At 40.8% G+C, this 26,618-nt stretch overlaps 1 protein-coding gene across 3 annotated transcripts in view; it reads left to right on the forward strand.

Annotated features, from left to right (window-relative positions):
- Positions 1–26,618, forward strand: part of Pid1 (phosphotyrosine interaction domain containing 1) — a 233,606-nt gene that overhangs the window by 95,712 nt on the left and 111,276 nt on the right. For all 3 annotated transcript variants that reach the window (XM_070015432.1, XM_070015436.1, XM_070015435.1), the window contains exon 2: positions 13,628–13,774. In XM_070015432.1, coding sequence (XP_069871533.1) covers positions 13,628–13,774 — 147 coding nt within the window. The remainder of the gene's footprint in view (positions 1–13,627; positions 13,775–26,618) is intronic.

A 26,618-nucleotide genomic window follows, 5' to 3' on the forward strand; every position in this document is an offset into this window, starting at 1 on the left:
TACCTGGCACTTGGTGATAGGTGTGAATTTCCTTCTGGTTCTCTCTCTCTCTCTGTCTGTCTCTGTCTCTGTCTCTCTGTCTCATCTGTCTGTCTGTCTCTCTCTCTCTCTCTCACACACATACACTCTTATGGCAGGCAGTTATACAGAACCATGCTGTTATCTCTGTAAGGACAAGGCTTGGATAGCACACACAGCTTGACCAAATTCAAATATTTTCATGAATGAGTCAACCTAGCATTTTTAGCGTCTAAGCCTTTCATCTCATGATAGGATTATAATATTGATGACAACACTGTGTCCATTATGGAGTTCCAAAGGGTGACGAGGCAGCTCCCTTGTCTTCTCCAGACAGCAATGGCAGACGTGACGCAGAGTGGCGTTCTGCTCAGGGCCTCAGCCACTTATCAAGTGACTGGGGTTCTGAGCCATGTTGTCTTTGAAGCTTTTAGCCTCGGATGACCTCAGCCCCATTGCTTCACTTCTCTGAGCTTCATTTCTCCATTTGTGGATAGAGAGTGGGGTTAAATCATGTGGAAGGAAGCTGCTCTTCTTAATACGCTATAAACCTGGATTTGCCCTAGAGAGAGCCGTAGGCTTGTGTTTCCACACTGATTCTCGAGGCAGGTTGGGCCTGGTGAATGTGTGAGAAGAGGTGTTGGAGAAGGAAGACAGGAAGCTAACCAGTAGCCAGCATCCAGGAGGATATAAATATCAGAGTCAGAAAAAGACAAGATGTAGAGGAAATGATAGATTATGCTAATGTGCACTTAAGAACATTTTATTCATGCCTTCCAAGCACAAAGAATTCCTCAATGCACTGATTAAAATTTGGTGCTTTTACTACTGCCTTCTGTCTAGCATGGAAAAAAGTAGAGGAAGCATCACAGCATCACCTATGTCTACTAACAAGAAAAATCCAGTTAATGTATGAAATTATGACTTCTTATGGACCTACCTGAGTTGAGGAAGGTCATAGTATAACCACCTAGCCTGAAATAAATAAAACACAGGTCTTCAGAGAGAGAGGTGGGAGGACAGGGAGGGAGAGGGAGGGAGAGGGAGGGAAAAAGAGAGAGAGAGAGAGAGAGAGAGAGAGAGAGAGAGAGAGAGAGACTCACCTGTTTGACTCATCTGAGACAGAACATGGGTTCATGATGGTCTCAAATACAAGAGGATATGAAAACTTCAACTACATTTAACATGTTTTAAAACTCAATTGTGGGCTAGCCTGAGAACATAACATTGATGGTAGCTGCATAGTTAAGGAGAATTCTTTATTCCTTCCTCCCTCCCTTAGTCCCTTCCTTCCCTTCTTCCTTCTCTCTCACTTTCCCTTCCATTCCCTCCTAACCTCCCTCCTCTCTCTCTCTCTCTCTCTCTCTCTCTCTCTCTCTCTCTCTCTCTCTCTCTCTCTCTCTCTCTCTCTCTCCCTCTCACATACACACAGAGGAAAAGAAAAAGAAAGAAGAAAATTCATTTCAAAGAGACAAATACCTGGGTGCTGGTGGCTCATGCTTGTAATTCTAGTTCCTCAGGAGGATGAGATCTGAGGATCTCATCTGGAACAGAAAAGCCCATGACTCTTAGCAACAATTAACCACCTGAAAATGAAGTGGACCTGTGTCTCCAAGTGATAGTGTGCTAGCCTTGAGAAAAATAAAAAAGTTCAGGGACAGCACCCAGGCCCTGAGTTTAAGACCCATGACTGACCAAAAAAAGACACATAATCAACCCTACTTGACCCAAGGATTCCTCCGACATGGAATTTATGTAGCTGACAAGAAACATCTGTGTTGTTTCCTGTTTGTTGCTATTGAAAACATAGCTGATATGAACAGGTATTTTATAAACATGTACTATTATTGCCAATTTTCCATTGTTGGAATATAGAAAAGCCAACAGAGTTCTGTATATTAATCTTGTGTCCGTCAACCTTAATAAATGCTTTCATTTGTCCAAATAACTGTTTTCTTCCTTGCGTTAGATTTATGTACAAGTTGGTATTGGATGGTCACATTGGGAATAAGATTACTTTGCTTTTTTCTCTCCAGTCTGGTGCCTTTATGCAGAATTGCATTGGCGAAGTCTTCCCATGCAATACTGAACATAAAGAATCGGTATTTTATTGTTCATTACCAGGTCATCAAAACATCTCTATTAATCTGGGGTAGGTTTTTATATCCCTTGTCCTTTTTTTTCTTTTGTTCATGTCCAGCAATTTTTTTTTGGTGTTAGATATTTAGAAGTTTACTTTGCTGGTTTATTTTGGCATTTGCATATTCCTACAAACATGTCTCATCTTTTGGGGTTGTATCCCATTAATTACTTGGAAATATTTGTAAGGAAGACCGGAGTCACGTTAATGCGGTCCTGATTACACCTCACCCTGGAGTCTGGGCGTCCTTCACTCCGCCCCCTGTGCCCTTGGAAGACACTCCATCCAATTCCTTCTGAGGTTTTCCAGTCTGACTGGTGGGGACCAGCAGTGGTAATGGGCCATGCATGAGTAGCGAAGCTCTCATCTCTAATCCCAGGTTCCCAGCAGGGCAGGGTCCCACCAGCCCCAGTAGCAACTTTCCTCTCTTATATGTTTGCCTTAGTTCTCAGCTGGACATTTAAGAAGACGCTCAGAAGAGTTACAGACAGAGTCATGTCTGTACAGTTCTACTCGTTTCTGTCATAGCTCAGTGACTCTGCTTATTTCTCTTCCCTGCACTAGAGCTGAGCACTCTTTCAAGGAAGGAAGTGGGTCTGCTGTAGAAGCTTACCTCCTTTTGTTTTAGCTCTCTCAGTGACTGTTGTCCTTCATCATGAATATCCGGTGCCTCATAAACTCTTGTTTCATTTGCTTTATGAGTTTATTTGGTTGTTTAAAGTGAGGCTCGACAAGAAATGTACTGACTACCTTATGTATGTAACTGTCACCCCTCGGTGCATCAACTTGTCAATAAAATTAAAAAAAAAATAAAGTGAGGCTCATTCTGAATTGGGTGTTGTGGCACATACCTATAATCTCAGTCCTTAGGAGGTGAAGACAGGAGGATTTTAAATTTGAGGTCATCCTGGGCTATTTAATAAGATTCTGTCTGCAAACAAACACCCCCCTCAAAAAAACCCCAAAACAAACAGAAAAGTGACAGTTCCTTTGGTTCCTTTTCATTCCCATTGATTGAAAGTAGAAATAAAAAAATTTAATCTCTAGATTTAAATTCTATTCAACACCACCAGGGCCCTGTGGGAATGGGTTACTTGGAGAAGAGATTTCTCTCTCTCTCTCTCTCTCTCACACACACACACACACACACACACACACACACATACACACACCTCTCTCTCTCTCTCTCTCTCTCATTTAGGTGGTGACAGACAGATGTGTCACCTATTTATAACTTCTATCATCCACTCATACTTGCTTGGTTGACTTTTTATAATTTAACTATAGGTATAATTTAATTCATTTTTATTTGAATCGTTTTATGAGCAGATGAAAGTTTTATTCTGTGCTCCTACCATTCATCACTTTATCCAGAATATATCAGGAATTGCAAATTCAAGTGCTGGTAAGGGTCACCCAAGTAATGAATACCGTGAATCTGGGAAGACATAAAGTGGCTCTTATGAAAGCTACTGGTAGTTCTGGAAGGCAGAGCTTACCCTGGGGACAGGAGGAGCTCATGGTCCATGGCAGAGTCAAGTCTCAGGTCACCAGGGGCCATGGTGACAAAAAGAGCTAATTGTTTTCTTGAGGGAATGCAGGTTACATCTAAGACCTCTGATTTTTCAATAGAAGTAGAAATGCAGATTTAAATTATATATGCATATGCATATGCATATAAAAGAACCCGTAGACTTAAATATGCACAGACGGATAGCTTTCTGTCTATGTTTAGTAAGACTTTTCAACTGCTCACAAATGAAAAAACAGGGAAATGAATTCTTACACATAGAAAAAGTTTAGAAGATAACAGAAACTACTACAGTTTGCTTGTTTCTTCTGTTACTGATCTGAACTATACATACTTACACATTCACACATACAGTAGCATGCACATATACCGCAGTCTCCTTTCTGTGTGTGTGTGTGTGTGTGTGTGTGTGTGTGTGTGTGTGTGTGTGTGTTTGTGTATGTATGTGCTGTGTAGTAGGACTTGAACTCAAGGCCTAGGTGCAGTCCTTTAGCTTTTCCCCTCGAGGTTGGCATTACCACTTGAACGTTTTTTGGTGATTAATTGAAGAGAAGAGTCCCATGGACTTTCCTGTCCAGGCTGCCTTTGAGCTGTAATCCTCAGATTTCAGCTTCCTGAGTAGCTAAAATTGCAGACATGAGCTACCAGTACCTAGCCTAGAAGTCTCTTCTTATTTGTAGTTTCATATTCCATAGTCAGTGACCCATACTCCATAGGAGTCAAAAACTACTAAATTGGAAGCTTCATAAACTTTAAAGTGCACTGCTTTCTGTGTTGAACTCTGAGGCCTTCCTGTTCTGTCCAACCCAGACCCTGAAGCATCTCCTGATGCTGTGCATACCACCCGCCCATCAGTCACTTGGTAGATGTCCCTGCCATCAGCTCACCTGTGATAGTACTACTGTGTTCTTATTTATAGCAGTGGTCTCACAGCACCAGAGCAATGATGTGAGCATACAGATGTGTCCAACCATACGGTGCTTCCATTATGCCAAAGTGGGAAAGTAGAAGAAGGCGATACTTTCCAAGGAGATACTTTTGAGAGAGGATGTTGTTTTAATTATTAGCTATTATTTTTAAATCTCTTAACATGTCTCGTTTGTAAACTTTGCAGGCATATATGTATAAGAAAAAAACATTCTATATACAAGATACAGAGATACAGAACTCTTTTCAGTTTCAAGCAGCTGTCAGGCAGGATGGCATAGAGTAGCCTCCTATGTCTAAGGAGGAGCGTCGCTCTCTCTCTCTCTCTCTGCATATGTACACATATGTGTGTATCATATGTTTTTTACAAACTCATATTTATAACATTTATTTGCTTATTTATTGTTTTTAAGATGGGAAAACATATTTAACATATGCGGAGATGCACACACTCACATAAACACCCTCACACACGTGCTTGAGAGACTGAAGCTTTTCCTTCCTTGGGAGTTTCTGTGTGCTTTCTGCTGGGTCATGGAGGTATTTTTGTGTTTCTCTCACATACTGTCTTGAGAGAATCTGTGATGTTGAGAAAGAAAAACAAAACCCTCCGTAAGCAAAACTACATGAATAAATTTGGATGTGTGAAGATGAATATTTTCAGATACTTTAATAAGAGCCATCTCTTTAATAGATATGAACATGTCTTTTGATTTATGAGAGATTAGGTGTAGGGCCTGTGAAAATGAACTTGAGCTTTTTTGAGTAAGATGGTTAACTAGAATGATCTGTAGTAAGAAGATAAAAATTTTAAAAATGTATGTAGCTCTCTCTTTTCCTAAAACATTAGGTTGATAAGCTACACTGAAACTTCATTTAAAAATCAAATGATTCAATTTGGGGAAGTTAACCAACTCTGATTTATTTTTTAAAAGGACAACAAATAGATAAAACCTTTCACATTAGAAATATTTAAATAAAAGCAAAATGTAAATGAGTAGAAATTTATTTCATTCACTCACATAATTATAATTACTGATACACAAATTATTTGTTTAATCTCTTATCACTCATTTTTGTATGCAAATCATTTGCTATTTATTCAACAACATTTATTTGACTTCTCTGCTGTTTCTTATGAAATGTTGGAACAGACATTTACAAGCTGAAATCTGAGAGCTCGCATTAAAAAAAAAGTACAGTATCTATTATAAAGTGTGCAAAGAGAATATCAGCATTATTTTCCTTCTTTTTGTTGGGGGGGGGGGTCCGGTCGTGGGGCCTGAATTCTGGACTTGGGCGCTGTCCCTCAGCTCTTCAGCTCAAGGCTAGCACTCTACCACCTGAGCCACAGCACCACTTCCAGCTTTTTTCTTTTTGCTTATGTGGTGCTGAGGAATCAAACCCAGGGCTTCATGCATGCAAGGCAAGCGCTCTACCACTGAGCCACCTTCCCAGCCCAGCATTATTTTCCTTCTTATGATTGGAGCCTGACTATGACTTATCCAGAATAAGTAAGAAGTGTCAGAAAACCACAAGTGAGTTTCATTAATTCTTACTCCCACAGCAAAAAAAAAAAGCATGATTATGAGCAGAATGTCAAAGTTTTACTAATTTTTGTGGTTTGCACAAATTACAATTTGGGGTACTAGTGTTTCCTATTATTCTGCTTTGCTCGCTAGTTCCTCCCTTCTCTTCTGAAGGACATTCACAGAATTTTTGAAGCTTGCTTAGAGTATTAGTGAATCAGTAACAATTGACCACTCTAATCAGCTTTCCCAGTGTAAGTGTGCACAAAAGATTAAAATCTTAATGCCTTCCTTCTAGAATTAAGTGAGGATAGTCTTCTAATCACCTTATACAAAGGGGATACAGGATTTACCTTCCAGAGACTCTTCATATTTTGGATACAGAATCAGTAGAAAGGTGAAATAGACCCAATTTGAATTGGTAAAATATGTAAATCCCTGCCTGCTAAACTGTCAGAGATTAATGTCTGAATGGGAGTGGGAAGCAGAGCCAACTGTAAAATTATACAGGGCAAGCCGGTTACCCCATCCACATAATGGGTCTTGATTCAGTGCCTCTATTTTAGGATCACACATAAAGCACCACATGCAGAAAGCAGAGCTCTGTCTAATTTGTCCAGGGCAGTGCCCTAATTTCCTACAACATTATTCACTTCCCTTTAAGAATGAATAACACATTTTAAAAAATGAACAGGGTACGTCGTTCACTTGGGAGCAGTGGCTTTTCCAAGCTCCTCTAGTGGATCTCTTTGTTGCTTAGATTAGATTTTTTTTTTAATTCTAATTATCTTTCTTATATCTGTACAACCCTCCTCCCCAGAAACCCTCAAGAAGATATAATTTTTGAGGTGACAGAGCCCCATATTTAAAGTTGACATACTTGAGAAAACGAGAGCCCAGAAAGTACAAAGCTGAGGGTCACTTCTGTGTCTCTATCATAAGACCACTTATCCCCAAATTGAGTGTCGCTACAGGACATTTTGTGGCCATCTTTTGAGACCTGGGCTCCAGATAGTTTTGGCAGAAGCTCTGATGGCTTTTTCGTGGACCTGGCTTTCCTGAGAACGGTACCACCAACTTTAGATTGCGAGTTGAATACTTTGTCATTAAGGCTTATGTTGTGCAAATAAATGCAAGATTTACTTACTCAAAAAATAATGCCTCTGGGGGCTGGGAAGGTGGCTCAGTGGTAGAGCACTTGCCTTGCATGCCTGAGGCCCTGGGTTCCATTCCTCAGCACCACATAAGCAAAAAGAAAAAAAAAGCCAGAAGTGGCACTGTGGCTCAAGTGGTAGAGGCTAGCCTTGAGCTGAAGAGCTAAGGGAAAGCGCCCAGGCCCAGAGTTCAGGCCCCATGACCGGACCCCCCAAATAAAAAATGCCTCTATGCATTTCTATTGTTTAAATTAACGAATGCCTCTTGCAAGTGTCCTGGTGTCTCCATTTTGTTTTGATAGATGATTTGTTTTGATGGACTCTTGTTGTTGGTGGTGGTCGTGGGGCTTGAACTCTGGGCCTGGGTGCTGTCCCTTAGCTCTTCAGCTCAAGGTGAGGGCTCTGCCGCTTAAGCCACAGCACCACTTCCGGTTTTCTAGTGGTTTATTGGAAATAAGAGTCTCACGGACTTTCCTGCCCAGGCTGGCTTTGAACTGCGATCCTCAGATCTCAGCCTCCTGAGTAGCTAGGATTATAGACATGAGCCACCAGTGCCCAACTTGATGGACTCTTTAATCACAAGGATCAGGCATCTCACTCAAACTCACTTGAACATAAAAGAGAGTGAATCAGTTCATGTTCTAAGTGTGCTCATAGATGGATCTACCTGAGACACAGCTGGATTCAGGAGTTCAGGCTGCGTGTCTCTGGCCCTAGCTTTTCTAATATCCATGTGGCCTCAGTCTTAGACTGACTTTGAAGGGCAACAAAATCAGCAGCAACTCAAGATTCACATCTCCCTAGACCAACAACCATGTATCTTGATTTCCCATAAGAATCTGGCTAATATTGAGTTTCCAGTGCACCAGTGCTTTTGGACAGGGACTTATGGTGCTCAGATGGTCAGTCAGCATGATGGTGGTGTTAGGATCAGGGAACAATAACAAATCAGTTACATAGAAAGCTGATTTGCCATTAAAAGATGCACCGTAGATTCAACAATTTATATAGAAGTCCCTTTACCTAGAAGTCTCTCCATTTTCTCTTGGAGAGTGAGTGTTTAACTCATGCCCAGCTGGCTGGAGAAGGCCAGTATCTGAAGAGCTAGGGGATTGAGGATGCACAAGACACTAGGGTGCAATTGGAGTTTAAGCGCCATCATGTTCTTCTCACTCAGAACTTTATTTTAACTGTTTGTTTGTTGCTTTGATGTGGTAGTTCTGCCAGATAATCTAAGGATGTATATGAGTATCTGTTGGCAACTTCTAGTCTCTCTGAAAGCTGTGATGGAGTCACCAGCCCTGGGATCTGTCTTGTGATACGAACAACGAGGGCAAGAATACAGTCTGACAACTTGCTGGCATTGTGCTCACGCCACCCTCCTGAGAAGGGGTCCTTTTAAGTGTCATTTTCAGGAGCTCTTTGTGTGGCCAGTCGGACAGCCTATCTGTGTTTGCTGTACCTTTCCTGGTGTCGTGGTAGAAGGGAGGCACAGCATCATGTCCCCACTTGTTACCTTGCGTCTGCCGCTGCTCTCCCCGTTAACTCCTCATCTTTTGGCCTGCAGAGGCGAACCAACGTCAGAGCTCACTCTCAGCAAGCCAGGTTGTTCTCTTTAGACTATTCCCACTACTTTTCAGCCTCAAACTCCACGACCTCCACAAAATAGGAATTGGCATCAAGATAGGAACTCCCAGGTAATGAGAAGACTCTCTCATTCATTGCCTCTCTTGGTCCCTCCCTTGCTTCTTCCTTTTTGTTATTTTTTTGTCCATCATGGGACTTGAACTCTGGGCCTGGGCGCTGTCCCTGAGCTCTTCAGCTCAAGGCTAGCACTGCCACTTGAGCCACAGCACCACTTCTGGTTTTCTGGTGACTAGTTGGAGATAAGAGCCTCATGGACTTTCCTGCCTGGGCTGGCTTTGAACCACGATCCTCAGATCTAAGCCTCCTGAGTCGTTAGGATTACAGACATAAGCCACCAGCACCTGGCTGCTTTTTCTATTTCTCTACCTCCCTCCCTCCCTCCCTCCCTTCTATCCTCTTTTCCTCTCTGCTATTTTTACTTTTTTAATTTATACAAAACAATAATCTTGGAAATTTCTGAAAGGTAGCTGTATCTATCAAGTTTTAACCAGAGAGACAGACAGAACTAGGAGATTATCTGTCTGTCTGTCTGTCTATCTATCTACCTACCTATCTATCTATTTATCTACCTACCTACCTATCATCTATCTGTCTATGTGTCTATCTATCATCCGTCTCTCTCTCTCTCTTTATATATATATATCTCCACAGTTCTTAAAGGAGTTGGCTTACGTAATTGTGGAAGCTGGCTAGATAAACTGCCTGAGAGAAGCTGTCTTTTCCTGCTATGGCCCAGTGGCTTTAGCTCCTGTTATTAATCTGCAAAGACAATATCAGCAAGTACAGAAAGGAAAAGAGGAACTGCTTTGGGATAAAGAAGGATTTTTTTTATTGTAAAGATACTGTACAGAGGGGTTACAGTTACACAAGTAAGGTAATAAGTGTATTTCTTTTGTGCATTGTTACCCAAAGGGATAGTAGGGGGAAAACAAAGGAAGGATTTTTGAAACATAGGGTTGTTTCCAGATGAAAAGAAGATACACCTCAGAAAACACACCTCAGGTTGTTCAAGAAATAGCAGAGGGGGTAGCTATGTTTGGAACTTCCTTGTATACTGTTAGTCTTATTTCAAAATCTTTTAATGGACATCTTATGTAAATACATCATACCCTATTCAAACCAGCCAATCAGGAGTAGATTATGAGCAGGAGATCAACCAATCAGAGCAGAGGGGCGGGGCCTGCTGCATTAGGGATAAACAGGGAGCAGCCTGCCTGCTCTGTGTGCTTGCAGACCAGATTTCTAGTTGATGGCACACCCTTTTTCAGAAGTAAAATTTGCCTTGTGGAGACAGTTCTTTAGTTTTGTGTCTATGGCTATGACTCGGGTGATTCTTGGAGAGCATCTTTATAACATCTGGAGTTTGGAATTGTAAGGCAGCCAGTTATAGAGGATGGGCTGAGACTCTCAGAAATGGCCTGTCATGGCTCACAGGATAAATATACCCATCTGGAGGAAAGCCTGAGTTAATCTCTTGAGGTCATTGAACTGATTGAATCAATGCTATCTAGATGATCTAGACTTTTTTTCTCTTACCTCAACTCAACTAATTATGGAGTTTACCCATCTCTGCAAAATACCTTCATAGCAACTGTGAGGGTAGTGTTGATTGAATAATTGGGCACTGTGGCTTGGGTATTTTGGCATACAAAACTGGCATCAGAGTGGTAAGTTGGTGTGCAACTCCTCACTTCAAGGATCTGTGAAATTCAGGCTTTGTCCTGCTACAAATTCCAAAGCCTCTGTAACTATTAAAGTGAGATGATAGACTCTTTAAATAACTGATCTTATATACATATATATACACACACACACACATAAATTATGTATTTCTTCCAGTTCTGTGTTTGTTTTATCAACCATGATAGGTCCAGAAAGAACAACTGGAGATAGTGAGCAGACAGAACCTTTAAACCTTAAGTAGGTGCTGGGGGCTCACACTTATAATCTTAGTTACTCAGGAGGCAGAGATGATGGTTCAAGCCAGCCTGGGCAGAAAAATCCATGAGAATCTTATCTTCAGGTGGCAAACAAAAATCCACAAGTGGAACTGTGTCTCATTTGGTAGAGTGCCAGCCTTGATTTTAAAAGCTAAGGGAGCACTCATTGGTTGTGAGTTCAAGCCCTAGTACAGTACACACACACACACACATAAACACACACATGCACACACACATGCACACGTACACACACAAGCAAGTGTACAAACCTTGATTTAGAGATGAATATTTTATTTTTGGTTTATTATTGTTTTGTTACATTATTTTCCGTACCTTCTACAAATATACCTCAAACCTCTGCTGTGGTTTGCGAGGCACAGGTTTAAGGTCCTGGGAGATTTCATGGAATGAAACAACTTCTGCTTCCCTCATTCTTATAATCCAGTGGAAGATACTCTAGGATAAATGAAATAATGACCTAAATTGACAGCAGTGACAAGGAGTAGAAAGTGACATGGGTAAAGGAGTGGGGAAGAGGCAGAGCTGACAATAACGTGTAGCAAAAAATGAAGTGTCAGTGTCTCCCATTCAAAAACAGAAACACAATGCTGTTGAATTTGCTAAAATATAAAACCTTTCCCCTTTTGACACAAATCTCTTTCTGGAAAATGCATATAGTGTTTTATTATTTGTTATTTAATGGTACTCTAAGTTAAAAAATTAATGAAAATTTGGACTCTTGGCATGAGTTTGCCATTCATCTTTTTACAGTGTGGTGCTCACATTCAATGGAAAGGGAGCTTATGGAATTTGTACTCCTTGGTTCAGAGAGTATTTTGATTTTATCACGCAGTCAACATGTGTCTGAAGCTGACCTGCTGTATTTATTTTACTTCTTATACTGGAGCCTCTTCCTTCACCTTTGGCTCTCTGTTGAACAAGGTTGGACTTGAAGGAGAAAGAACTGAGGCAGCTTGGCATTTGCTTTCCTTCTCTGCTGTTAGTTTCCATACAGGCAAGTAACATGAATGGGAAAAGATAGGCTAGGCTTCCTTGATCAATCATGTTTCTCAGAACACAATGCAATTGTTTATTCATATAAAAAAAGTTCTGATTCCAAAGCATGTCCTTTTGGAGCTCTCTGCAGCCCTCCTCACTCATGTATGGGCTTAACTGATGACTTTTTCTTTTTTGGTGCCAATCCTGGGGCTTGAACTCAGGGCCTCAGTGCTGTCCTTGAGCTTTTTCTTTTTTTCTCAAGGCTAGTTCTTTACCACTTGAATCACAACTCCACTTTTGGCTTCTTGGTGGTTAATTAGAGATAAGAGTCTCACAGACTATCCTGTCCAGGTTGGCTTCAAACTGTGATCCTCAGATCTGGGCCTTCTGAGTAGCCACCTGCCCATGGTCAACTGATTACCTTCACTTACCCTGACTCTTGCTTAATTGCTACATGTCATGGGCCTATCAGGATTCTGTCCTAGTACATCACTGTTGGCAATGGGTGTCAAGGATTGGGGAAGCACAGTTGTAAATATCTTCTCTACTCACAAACGTCTCCATTCTGTCATTCAATTTCATTTTCAAGCTACAACTTCAAAGATAAAGTACTAAAGTTTCAAGATGGCAACATTAAAGCCAAGTGTTCTAAAGTGAGCCTGCAGCCCTTGTGAGTGTGGAGCTCACCTGAGATAACACAGGTTGTATGTTCATGAAGCCTGTGTGTGTGTGTGGGGGGGGTATTCTTTTAAATACTACTGATGAAAAATGACATCTGATCAGTATCTTCAGTAAGTGGAGCAGCCAGGCTGTAGTAACAGGAGTGGCATGTTCATAGGTCCCAAGGTATCTGGCTTATTGTCAAAAGAGTAAAAAGGATACTATATGGTGGGATCCACAAATGAGAGATCAAGGACTGGACATGGACTCAGAGAGGTAATGGCTTCTTGGTTTACTCAGGGCCTCAAACAACAAGGAAAGGACTTCTGTGATGAGAACACAAGAGAGTTCACTCAGAGCTACAACATGGACAAACAAAGTTTGAAGGATCCCTCTGGCTTCTGAGAGACAATGGTTTGTACAGAGTTAGGGTCAGAAGTGATCAGACAATAGACTAAGCAAAGACACAGCCTTGATCTTGGTAGCATGAATAGCAATCATTAAATGTAACTAGATTTGAAGCATTATTATTATTTTTTACAATTAGTGCCATTAAAAGTTGCATATAGAATGATTCTTTAGGATTTTGGCCTGAGAAAACAGAATAATATGATCGAGTGAGAGGTAGTGAAATTCCCAAGCTTCTCCAGCTAGAGCAGGAAAGAACTGGGGAAGGCTGAGACCAGAAGCCCGGAGTGGGAATTTCTCAACCATTCTTTTTCTTCTATGGTATCTCCGGACTTCCTGCACAATACCTTCTACACATCCCTTTCTAGCCCTGCTTACTGGTGTAGTGGAATACATCTCCAGGAATTCACCTGTGGCACCTTGCAAAAGTTTAGGCCCAAAGGTCCTGAGTGTTCCACTGCAAACTTACATGTTCATGGTTGGTCTCTGTTTGGGGGTTAGATGTCTGCCTCAGTTATGTTTTGATATGTTTGTCATTTTGATAGAATCGTGCCCTCTCTTGACCTCGATTACTAAAACACTGCCAATATGCCAAGGATTTTGCTAAAGTTCGATGTACGCTTGCATCATGGCCCAGTCTAGTGTTTTAACTGTGTTCTTTTTCTGTGTTTTAGCACTTTCAGACCATGCTGAAGTCTAAATTGAATGTCCTCACACTGAAAAAAGAACCTCTCCCCGCAGTCATCTTCCACGAGCCAGAGGCCATAGAGCTATGCACCACCACATCGCTGATGAAGATGAGGACCCACAGTGGATGCAAGGTATGGGGCACATGGCCAGACTCGAGAATGTGTGCCTGTCCTCAGGAGTCCTTGCTTCATAAGGCTGTTCATTTTTAAGGATGCAGATATAAAACAGACAACCAAATAAGCTCATTGAGTGATAGCAGTATGAATTCATATCTAAATGATATAACGCTCTTGTCATTTGGGGGAGGACACGTTAACCACACAGATTTTAGTATGTGTGAATAGAATAGTATATTTGCTGCATTTTCAATAGCTGTATTGAACTGGATTTGCATTTCATAGGGAAAATTTTATCCATAGTGAGAAGCCCTCCCTTGCAATCTAAATAAAGCCTACCTTACGGAAGACAAACAAACAAACAAAAAATGAAACTATACCAGCAGCCCCTAAAGTGTTTTAACAATTAATTGTCCTTTGGGGACAATTTTGCATATTTGCTTTGTTTCCACTCTCAAGAATCCTTCTAATATTCATGCCTCAGTATCTAAAAAAAAGGCATTTTTCATTTATGCAAACTACAATGCTGACATGGAGACAAAACTGGAAACAAAATGTATGATTTGGGTATGCTATTGGATTCTTTTTTCTATGCTATTCTTAGTCTTTATTTTGTTTTTTGTTTTTTGTTTTTTTTGCTTGAGTTGGTGGATAGAGAAGGAGGTTTAGAGTTAATAGGGAGAATATGTTTTATGTATATTCCATCAGAAATTTTTGAATAGAAGAAAAGATAATAAGGGGGAAAAGGGAAAAGCACATTTATTTGCATGTGGATTTCTTTTAAAACCGTGTGGATCCATTCCTTTCTCTACTGCTTATTGTCAGGGAACAGTCCTTGCATAGCTGTGGTCAAGTTGGATCTCCAGCAATTTGGGGTGACAGTGGTTATGCTTAAAACCTCACACATTCATTCATCCTGCAGATGCTGACTGAAAGTTCACTCTGTGCCACACGCAGGGTCTAGGGCCAACACTGGGAAAGACCCAGTTGTGGAATTCTACTGCTACTTTAGAAACAGCAGAGGAGGAAATGCAGGTAGTAAGCCCTAATTGGTGAGGAAACCTATTTCTCCCTTCCTTCCTTCCTTCCTTCCTTCCTTTCTCTCTCTTTCTTTCTCTATTTCTGTCTCTTTCTCTATTTCTGTCTCTTTCTTTCACTTTGTTTCTCTTTCTCCCTTCCTTCCTTCCTTCCTTCCTTCCTTCCTTCCTTCCTTCCTTCCTTCCTTCCTTCCTTCCTTCCTTCCTTCCTTCCTTCCTTCCTTCCTTCCTCATTACATTAGAAAGTGGTATGAGATCGAATGTATTGAACACCCTTCGGAAGATTTCCTAAGGTCATTCTGAATTCTCTTCCTATCAGAGAAGATGGTACCTCAACCCAAGATGAAGTCGGTAGGGACAAGAATAAGGAGAATTTAGTTCGATCAAATCTGCAGGTGTGCTTTAAATGAGAAGGAGATAAATAAATAGCCACAGCACAGAGCAAAAAACTAAGCAGTCTAAAGATGAGTTTGTGTGTGTGTGTGTGTTTGTGTGTGTGTGTGTGTGTGTATGTGTGTGTGTGTGTGTTGGGAGAGGACAAACAGAACAATAGAGACAGAGAGATGAACAGATATAGAGAAACAGAGATAAGAGACAGAGACAGAGAGACAGATATAGAAAGAGACATACACAGAGAGTGATAGATGTAGAGACAGAGAGGGAAAGAGACTGAGAGATAAATATTTGGTAGTGGAATGAAAACCATCATTTTTCTGACAAGGAATTTAGAGTTCAAGATTCATGGACTTTTTTCCCCTATGTACTGCTTTAAGTTGTGTTCATTTATCTTGCTTATAAAAGGACATAGACAAAAACAGAGAATAGGAGTCCAGGAGAGGATGCCAGAGGAGGCACCAGTGTTTGTGTGTGTGTGTGTATGTGTTTGTGTGTGTGTGTGTGTGTGTGTGTGTGTGTGTGTGGTCCAGCTAGACAAAGGGACATCAGCAGTGATTTCAGCTGAATACAGGAAAGGCTTCTGCATTCAAGGTGAAAACCACATTTCACTGGGCTATAAAAATTTATGAACTCTCCATCCCTAGAAATTGTGAAGAGGAGGTTCCAGGCATGGATAATTGTTATCCTGGAGTCTGGGATCTGAGCCAACACCACTTGAGGTCCTTTCTCACATTATCATCTGATCTGAAGGAAGAAAACCCTCATCGTGTGGGTCTCCAAACTGTATATTATCAACCTGATGCCTTTAAATTTTAACTACAGATGGACTGGAATTACTCTCCTCCATTTTCAAGGACAGTATCGTGCCTGTGTTCAAAATCGTAGTCCTTTGTTTTAAAGAAATGGTTAGATTTTGGAAGCTTGGCATTTCTGTTTCAAATTACCATACCGTCCCCAATCCATCCTCCCTCCAACCCCCAATCATCTTCAAGAACAAAGTCCAGTGTTTCCCCTCTGATCCTTGCCAGTGAGAAACTTAGCTCACAAGATACCAGCTGCAGAAGGGATTCCCATGTGAAGAATGAACACAATGTACGCCTGGTCCAGCTGCCAGGCCTGGGATTTGGGACCCTCCATCTTTATACAGAATGTATTCTCCTTATTTTTCTTTTTTCCCCCTCTAATAGTTCTCAGGTTGCTTGCATAACTTTGAGGTTGGGGAAGGAAAGAGGCAGGAAGAAGAGAAGGAAAGGGGAGTGGAAAATGGGCTTTGGTTAGTACCACGGAGACCCTCGCTCATCTCAGATTTCTCATTTCCCTCTGATCTGTATTCTCAGTGGGTCCTAGCGGGATAGACTTGCCAAGCTATTCATGTTTTGGGCAGCTGGGTCTTTGTGAATTCTCCTCTATTGCTGCCACTTTTTTTTTCTTCCTGGAGTGCAGTTATTTAACCGTACAACCCACTGCATCCTATTAGCTCTTATGTTGGAGCTGTTTTGACTCCAAGGAGCTGGGTACAATTTTTCTGCAGTGAAGATGACTTGTCACATCTCTCTCCTGCCTACTTCTGTCCACAGAGCTGGGTGGCCTCATTGCAACAGCAAACATTTCTGGAATTAATACTCACTGAAGATTTACCCTGAGTGTGGGGGTCATGAAGAAAGGGATCAAAGCGGGTGCAATGTACAGCCAAGTAAGAGGAATAAGATGAGTGCCCAAATAAATAAGTCACAACCACTTCTGAAACTTGGGTGTGTATCAGCATATCTGCGGGCAGGCAAGTTCCTGGCACATTAGTTCTGGTGCTCAGCACTGTAGTGGAGAATAGTAGCATGCGCTTTAAAATGCACAGTGTAAGTTCTGTTGAGGTGGACTGTGTTTAGAGCTTGAAGACTTGAACCACAGTTTTGTGTGATAAGAGTTCTATTACATGTGATCTAAAAGGACACATACCCTGGGAGGTGGAGGGTAGGGTGGAAATGGTGTGAAGGCTTATGGGCAGGGGGTGGGGGTGGGGATCAAAATGGATTTGCCACCATAGAGAGGATGCAGTCTTTGAAGGAAGAACTATATGGGTGCCTGGTGCATCTCACCACATCCTTTAGGGGTGCTGTCCAGTTTTACATCAACTCACTTCCGAGTTTATAGTCCACAGAGTTCCCATACCCTCCTAAAATAAGGCTAAAGATCAATGATAATAAAATTGCTAATACAGAAATAATGATGCTGGAGGCACAGATGTTTGTTAACATGACACACTTTTTATTTATGTATTTATTTATTATTATTGGTGCCAATCCTGGGCCATGAATTCAGGGCCTCAGTACTGTCCCTGAGGGACATTGCTAGTGTTCTTCCATTTGAGCCACAGCTCCATTTCCAGCTTTTTTGGTGGTTAATTGGAGATGAGTCTCACAGGCTTTCCTGGCTGGACTGGCTTCAAACAAGGATCCTTCCATCTGGGCCTCATGTGTAGCTAGGATTATAGGAGTGAGCACACCTAGACAGGAAACACTTTGAATATATTTGGTTTCATGGTGTAGAACTCCTCCTCGTGACAACTCAATGGTTTAATAACCATAGGCAGATCCATAGTGCAGATGAGCCAGTTGAGGCATGGCAGAATTTCTAAGCCTGTTTTATGTCACTCAGTGAGTAATTGACCCTTAGTAGTCTGAATTTGAACTTGTGGTCACTTTCATTAGATTTCAACATCTTTCCCCAACAATGGATACACCCCACTATGCTCATATGCCCATGGCCAAGAGAGAGAATGACAGAGAGAGAGAGAGAGAGAGAGAGAGAGAGAGAGAGAGAGAGAGAGAGAGAGAGAGAGAGAGAGAGAGAGAGAGAGAGAGAGAGAGAGAGAGAGAGAGAGAGAGAGAATCTCTCCAATTCTCAATGTTAATGGCATACTTCTAAGAGTTTTCATTACCTCTCTGTAATGCCATTACCTGGGAAGAAGCCTTCAACATGAGCTTTTTGGGGGAAACACTGAATTCCAACCACAGAGGCAGAGCACATATACTACTTTCCTTTCTGTGTGCGACTTGTTTCAATTCACCAAATTCCTCTCGTTCCATCCATTTGCTGCAAAGAATAAGATAGAATATTTCTGTGGCAGAACAATATTTCATTACGTGCATATATCACATATTTTCCATTCATCCACTGATGAGCATCTAAGCTGATTCTATGTCTTAGCTATTGTGAATATTGGAGCAACATATATGGTGTGCAGGTATCTTCTTACATACTGTCATTATTTTCTTTAGATATATGGCCAGAAATAGCAAATTGTACCATATAGTAGATCTTGAGGAACTTCTTTACTATTTGGTGTAATGGCTATAGGATTCACATTTCTTTTTGTTGTTGTTGTTGATTGTGGGGCTTGAACTCTGGGCCTGGGCATTGTCCCTAAGCTCTTCAGCTCAAGGCTATATGATTCACATTTCTATCAACAGTGTCTGAGTTTCCATTTCTCCATACCCTCACCAGAATTTGTTACCCTGTGGTGTCGACTAATATTTCCCTGACAGCTAATGCAATAGAACATTTCTTCATAAATGTATTAGGCCATTTAAATTTCTTCTTTTGAGAAATGTCTATTCATAGCCTCTGCCCACATCTAATTGGATTACTTTTTGTCACTGGGTTTTTTAAGTTTCTCATATATTCGGGATGTTAATCCTTTGTTAGATGAATAGTTTTGCAATTTTTTTTTTGCCCAATGTTCAGATTATTTCCTCACTCTGCCAATAATTCCCCTTGCTGTGCAGAAGACCTCAGAAGCTTAGGAAACAAAGCCAGACAGAGACAGATAGGATTAGCAAATCCACATTTTCATCCAGAGGCCCGAGGCTCAAAGACAGACCCTAGTTGCAAGTAGAATTTCATTTATTCTTACAAAAATCAAGAAGTATGGGACACAATCAAGGGGACACACACACACACACACACACACACACACACACACACACCATACACAAAGTGCCTGTTGAGTTCCTCTATGGTCATATGAGTGTTGTACAAAACACATTCCACAGAGACCACTCCCAGTTTCGTGGTGCTGATAAGAGTGCTTACAGCTCTGGGGATCATTCCAGCTCACTTCTCTAGTTTGCCAGGGTGAGTTAACACTCAGTTAATGCTTGTTGAGTCTGGGGTCACCGTCTCCACTGATGGGAGCAGTGGAGCCATGGAATCTCTGGGAACCCTTGAAACTGTCCAGGTATTTATTTCCAGGTGTCCCACAGTGCCCCTCTCTCACTTGACTGTCAATGATCATTTTATTCCCATGAGTAAGTTTGGATCGGAAAGCTTAATTTTTGTGCCAGTGTCAAAGCCTTATATTCCTGATTCTCCAACTTGGTCATGTCACTGACTATGTTGGTCTTCTTGCCTTTGGATACCCTTGGAAGATCAGTAAAGATTCAGTTACAGGGGCTGGGAAGGTGGCTGAGTGGTAGAGTGCTTGCCTTGCATGCATGAGGCCCTGGGTTCGATTCTTCAGCACCACATAAGCAGAAAAAAAAGCCAGAAGTGGTGCTGTGGATCAAGTGGTAGAGCGCTAGCCTTGAGCTGAAGAGCTGAGGGACAGCGCCCAGGCCCAGAGTTCAGGCCTATGACCGATGCCCCCCCCCAAAAAAAATTCAGTTACAGAAATTGGGGAGATGATCAAGACTTCTGAAAAGGTTTTTTTATAAAGTTTCTGCTTAACAATACTATAGAAGAATACAGTCATCCCTCTATTGGAGAAATTATATTGATAGAGAAAATGTTCATAACATATTATGTGGATAAAATGTTATAAGAGGATCTTAAAAATAATGTGAAAATAAAATAATTATACATGGGCATTTTTAACAGAATGCAGGATAAATATGTACTGAAATACAAACAGAAGTAATGTCTGGATAAGATATGGATACAATTTTTTATTTTACTTTTAGTTTACTTCCATTTTCTAATGTTTTTTCTTTTGTGGTGCTGGTCCTGGGGCTTGAACTCAGGCCCTGGACACTCTCCCTCAGCTTTTTTTCTAAAAAAAATAAAATTGCTCAAGGCTAGTGCTCTACCACTTGTGCCACAGCTCCATGTCAAGGTTTTGGGTGGTTAAATGGAAATATGAGGCTCATGGGCTTTTCCTGCCTGGGCTGGCTTGGAACTACAATCCTCAGCTCTCAGCCTTCTGAGAAGCTAGGATGACAGGCATGAGCTATTAGCACACAGCTTCATTTTCTAAATGCTTAGTGTTCAACAAACACTAATCATGAAAGGAAAAGATTTTGAACATGAAAAGTCTGTTTTCAGAAAATTCTAAGAAATTTTGTTGTAAGGACTGTTTTGGAAACTGGCCTCCATGATGTCAGTCAATGAGACCCTTGTTTCTGCCCCAGTCAAAATGTTCACAGTTTCGGGGACCTTTTGCCATCTAGTTTGTGGGAAATTTACCTGGTGTCAGAGAGGCTCAGCATTACTAATCACAGACTTACCCAAATGCTTTTGAAAGGATGTCACTAGTTTTCTGAAGGCTAGTTAGTGGCAAAATTGGTGGCATTATAAAGAAAGAAGTAGACTCTCTTAAGGGTCTGGAAAACATAAATGCAGAACGAGTACCACTGGGTAGAAATCACGGAAGAGCCAGAGGCTCCCTTCTTTGCCTTCAGAAGCTGATGAGAATTCTCTCGGCATTCCATGGCCTGTGGCAGATATCATTCCAGGCTGTGTGTGCATCGCTGATCACCTTGCCTTTTCCTCTCTTATAAGTGATTGCAGTTAGTGCCCCTCAGTAATCCAGGATGAGCCTCCATCTTAAATCTATCCTCCATCAAATCTATACTGAACCTTCATTCTTATAAGGTAGCATTTACATAGTCTAGGAACTTGATTCTAATTCAGTTTACTACAGATGGTTACCTTCTAGCAGGGAAAGTTTAAAGATGAAAGAAGTTTCACAGTCGTCTCTCACTGTCTGTGGAGAATTGCTTCCAAGATTCCCATGAATAGCAACATCTGAGGTGTTCAAGTCTCTTTATGAAGAAGGCAGAGTATTGGTATATAACCTATATGCCTGCTTCTGAATACTTTGAATGATCTCAAGATCGTTTATGACATCTGACACAATAAAAGTGCTATATAAACAGTTATTTTGCATTGTTTAGGAACTAATGACAGCAAAATGTAGGATTCAAGCCAGATGCATTTGGTTATTTTTTTAAAAAATGTTTTTGATCTGTAGTAGGTTCAGTCTATACACACAGGACCTGTGGACACAGAGATAAAATGTTATAGTAAGCTTATAATATTCTTATACATAATGTTTATTATCATTTGGTAGTTTAGGTTAAGAATGTTTTTCTGGAACCCAGAAAACTACTAAAAGGAGAAAAATGGGGAGGGTGGACTCATAGAAAGACCAGCTTTCAGATCAAAGACAGATTCTTTGTTTTATTCATATATTTATCAATTTTATTGTGAAATAAGATATACCTTAAAATCTCATATAGATCAAAAATCATGAGGTTCATGTGGTTCATGGTCTAATGCTGTGCATATTCTAAAATGTTTGTTAAAAACCTTCACATTAATATCCTAGGGACTGTGAATATATACACTTCGCTGTTCATACCCCACAGAAGCTTTAAACTTAATTTTGAAAGTAGCACAGAAAATACTGAGTATAATGTGTCTGTCTGAGAGAACTACCTTGAGAGTTGTTTTCCTCATTATTTGCTGTTTGGACAGTTTGTCTTTTGAAACAATTCGTTGGTTTAGTTCTGAAAGTTAAGTTTCATTATTATTTGAATAGAGGGATTATTTATTTGGAAAATATGTTAATTCTGCATGTTTTCCTGGATTAATTCTGTGGATAAAATATAGTTCCTGTGTGGTAGTCTTGAATTGTTTGGCAACCCACAGCAACACCACACAGAAAACCAATTAATAATGCGCTTTATGGCTTCTAGCAGAGGTGGTACAACTTCTTAGAGACTCTAACGAGGCTACAATAACTTCAAAATTAAAGTCTTATTTATTCAAATATAATATTTGAACATTTGTGTTGTATAAGTGTGTGTGTGTGTGTGTGTGTGTGTGTGTGTGCATGTGTGCTCACCAGTACTTGGTGTAAAACTTACCGTGTTCAGTTGGCTTTTATACTCAAGGCTGGCACTCTACCATTTGACCCACACCTCCACTTCTGTTTTGTTTTTTGTTTTTTTGTCTTCCGTTGGTTAATTGGACATGGAATCTTATGGACTTGCCTGCCCACGCTGGCTTTGAACTGATTTTCAGATCTCAGCCCCCTGTGTAGCTAGGATCACAGGCATGAGCAACCAGTGCTTGGCTAAGAAGTGAACTTGAAAAAAAAAGATAAAATACTTTAACATTTATTTATTTTGGAATCAACATTGTTTATGTCATTTCTTGCTACCCCATTTGTCTTGTATATTTGAGGCATCTGCATGAAGGAAACTAAATTTTAGAGCAACTATTTACCTGCTATTTTAAACCTACTTTACTTTAGTGTTTGTTATGTGAAAAAAAACTGCGCATTAAATCAAGCAGCATTAGATACTCTAGACCAAAGATAGCCTCAGCCTCATTTTTTATTTTTTTTGGTCAGTCATGGGGCTTGAACTCTGGGCCTGGGTGCTGTCCCTCAGCTCTTCAGCTCTAGGCTAGCACTCTACCACTTGAACCACAGTGCTACTTCCTCTTTTCTGAGTGGTTTATTGGAGATAAGAGTCTCACGGTCTTTCCTGCCCAGGCTGGCTTTGAACTGTGATTCTCAGATCTCAGCCTCCTGAGTAGCTAGGATTACAGGTGTGAGCCACCAGTGCCCGGCAGCCTCCTATTTTTTGTGACTTTTTTCCTTAAGTTTTCATTTTCATTGAAGCAGGAGTTACAGAGATAAAAAGATGAAATGATCATGAAAAACTAAAATGTTTAAATTATCTCTTTATGTGTGCCTTCATATTTCCAATGCTATGCTTTCTTACCCATTTAAAATCATATTTTGGCCTTGGATTTTGTTAGGTGGGGATTCGGGTCTATTACTAGCCTGGCTGCTTTATTTTCCCTATCTTCCTTACAAAATCACTTCTGGAAGTTTGGATAAGTCATCATTTATGTGATAACTGAAGTCCCATCCATGTACCATGATTTCATTTCATGTCTTGTAAAGTCAAAAGCAGTAGGCATCATTTTTAGAATCGATAGAGTGATAGATTACATCAAATGTTTTGACCATCTTCTAATGCTTGGGAGAATATCTAGCAATAGCCAAGGACTCAGGCATGGGAGAGTGAATATCTCTCTCATTTCCTGCTAGCACTCTCTCCAAGTCCTGTGTCCTTTTCCAGAGTAGACTCTCTGCCGGTAGGCCATTTTCCTTGCCGTATTTCGGGCATGTCTCTCTGTTCCTGTTGGAGTTGGATATCTTCTGTTTTCTTCCTTTATTTCATCTACTCCCTTGTTATGTGGAAGCACATCTGTGTATGATTGATAGCTCTGAACATTTCCTCCTCCCATCTTCACCTTTTGAAGGTAAAGATTGTCCTATATTGTAGATGTAAAGTGTATCCTCAAAGATTGGCTTAGGTCAGGCTTGATACTCATCATGGTGCTCTCGGAAAGCAATGAGAACTTTAAGAAGAGGGCCCTTGTGGGAGATTTTTAGTTCCTTGGCATGTGCTTCTGATGGGGGATATAGGAGGCTGGTCTCTGTCACTCGTGGGCCATGATATGTGCAGTTCTGTTCCCTGGCATGCTGCCTTCCATGCTGTCTTACCATCAGCCCAAAGGCAGATGGGTCAACAAGTTGTAGAAAGAGACTCCAAAATGGTGAGTCACAATAAACCTTAAACCTTTCAATATGTGAATATATCTGGTATTTGTTACAGCAGCGAATAGCTGGCTAACACAGGCTGAAAATATTTCCTGTTGAAAATTGTGAAGATACTTATGATTCTGAGTTACTTTTGAGAGAATTGGATTCATGTTCCTTTGTGACTATTTTCTCTCATACTTCCGGAAGCTTTCTTATTTCCCCTTTCTGTATGGTGCTCTAGAATTTCATGGTTATCATTCCTGGTGTTGATTTTCCTCCTAGCCGATCCAGTTGAACGTTCACGTGTGTCTTTCGATTTCAGCAGTCTTGTTTCTTTGTAGCTTAGGCAAGCTTAAGTAAAAATCTCGACTTCTTCATAGGGAAATAAGGATGAGAAATAAGGATGCATGTTACAGATAGAGAGGTTGTAAGTATAAAACTTTATTAACTTGTGTTGGAAGATGTGGCCCCTGTGTAGAGTCAGTGGGCTTTTTAACAACTCCCCAATCTTTCCCTACAATCTCTGTTATTTTCGCAGCCCACTTCCCTTCACTCCATCCCTCCTTTCTGTGTATAACTTAAATTCCCCATTATGAGTCTAGTGGAGCTGAGGAAGGAAAGAATGTAGATTTAAAGTCCATTTGCCATCTTTCTCCAGGAGCCCTCTCTGAACGGTGAAAACCTCTCCAACCATTTAAGCTTTCCATTTTAAAATATCTTTAGCTTGGGTTGAAACAGCCATAGTTAAGTTTCTTTTAAGGTTAAAGAGATATTTATAAAGTACTTCACACTTTTGGCAAGTGTAGTGTGATATAAATAAAATACGATTGCTCTTGAAATGTAGCCCCTTTTGGTTTGAGTATAAAGGTCAGTGGACTATAAACCAATGTGCTGACCAATAAGATGTAGGTGTGAATGTGGCAGTTATATCTCTGGTCCTAAAAAGGTCACAAAATGCTTTTAAATCAGAAGAGTTACTTCTTATGACTTCTCTGGGTGTTTCAGCTCCAAATGACCCACAGGGAAGGATACAAAAGCCACTGTTACCACAGGTGCTGGTTGTTCATTTCTTTGTTGTTTCTGAAAATATTATTCATTCATTTTTTTGGCAAAAGAAATGATGTCTGGGCTTCTGCACATACCGAGTTTTTTAAATGAGACATTAGTCAGATTGGCATTTATGAGTCAGCAGGCATCTTCATAAGCCAAATCCAGAGATTATAAAATCATTTGCTCAGGAACTGAAAGGCGCACATGAAATTTATTTTCATGGGAACTGGGAAAGTTACCTTCTGAGCTAAAGAAGCCACCAATGTAAATTGTCTTTGTTGATCGATTTGTGCATGCTCTGTTATTTTTTTTAATTTTCATTATCTTTAAGCAATTGTACAGAAGACTTACCATTTAACAAAGCAGTTAATCAATATAGTGCATCTTCATCACTCTCTCTCAAGATTCTCATGCATCCCTCCCCTACCCCATCGTACTGAGAAGCAGTGATAGAATGACTTTATGTCTAATATTTGACAGGGTAGGAGAGGTACCATCCTTTATCACAAAGGAGGTTTCCTGTGGAAAGATGTTCATGGGTGGGTGCAGTTAGCTCATACCTGTAATCCCAGCTACGCTAGAGGCTGAGATCTGAGGCCTGGGCAGGAAAATCCATAAGACACTTATCTCCAATTAACTACTTAGAAAAAGCCAGAAGTGGAACTGTGGCTTAAAGTGGTAGAGTGATAGCCTTGAGCAAAAAAGCTCAGGGATAGCCCCCAGGTCAAGCCCCAGGACAGACTCATGCACGCGCGCACGCGTGCGCGCGTGCGCACACACACACACACACGTCTCTTTGTCACACATACACACACTTTCTCACAGACACACACATGCACCACACACTTTTCTCTCTATCACATATACACATACTCTCTCTCTCTTTCTCTCTCTCTCTCTCTCTCTCTCTCTCTCTCTCTCTCTCACACACACACACACACACACGCATGCACACACACATTTTTCTCATCAGAGAGCTTGCTAGTTCATGCCAAGCCCACCTTGGTGTCTCATCTGTTCTGGCTTCTTCCTCACTTACCTGTTTCCTGAAGTCTGCTCCTGACTTGTCCTTGCAACCTCTTCCCGCAGTGGTCTTGGGCTCTAGGGAAACGTTACAGGAAGATAGCTTCAGGGCCCTCAGAATGCATTTTTCCATATGACAAACAAACAAAAACCCCGAAGACTGAACTTGATGGTTATGAAAAATGTTTTCTTGGGAAAAAAATCAATGTATTCATAATTATTATGCCAACAAACTCTTAATTTTATTTTCCTTCTTAGCAAAGGTCACCTCTTTTCAGTGGAAGAATAGAGAGGGGGCTGCCTCCCCGTGTCACATTTCTACTTCCCTCATTCTGAGACAAACAGCAGCAAAGGGGAGGACGTGAAGAAACCCATTAGAACAATGCAATCTTTGTTTATTCTTTCATGGTCACTAAGATCCCATCCGAAGGAGCCTACACATTATGTCTTTTTAAATTATATGGGCCTTTAAAAACTGAATACTAGTTAGATTATAAATATCTTCATTATAATATAT

Source organism: Dipodomys merriami, unplaced genomic scaffold, assembly GCF_024711535.1.
Source record: "Dipodomys merriami isolate MVZ:Mamm:240054 unplaced genomic scaffold, mDipMer1.0.p SCAF_1, whole genome shotgun sequence".
Taxonomy (NCBI): Eukaryota; Metazoa; Chordata; class Mammalia; order Rodentia; family Heteromyidae; genus Dipodomys; species Dipodomys merriami.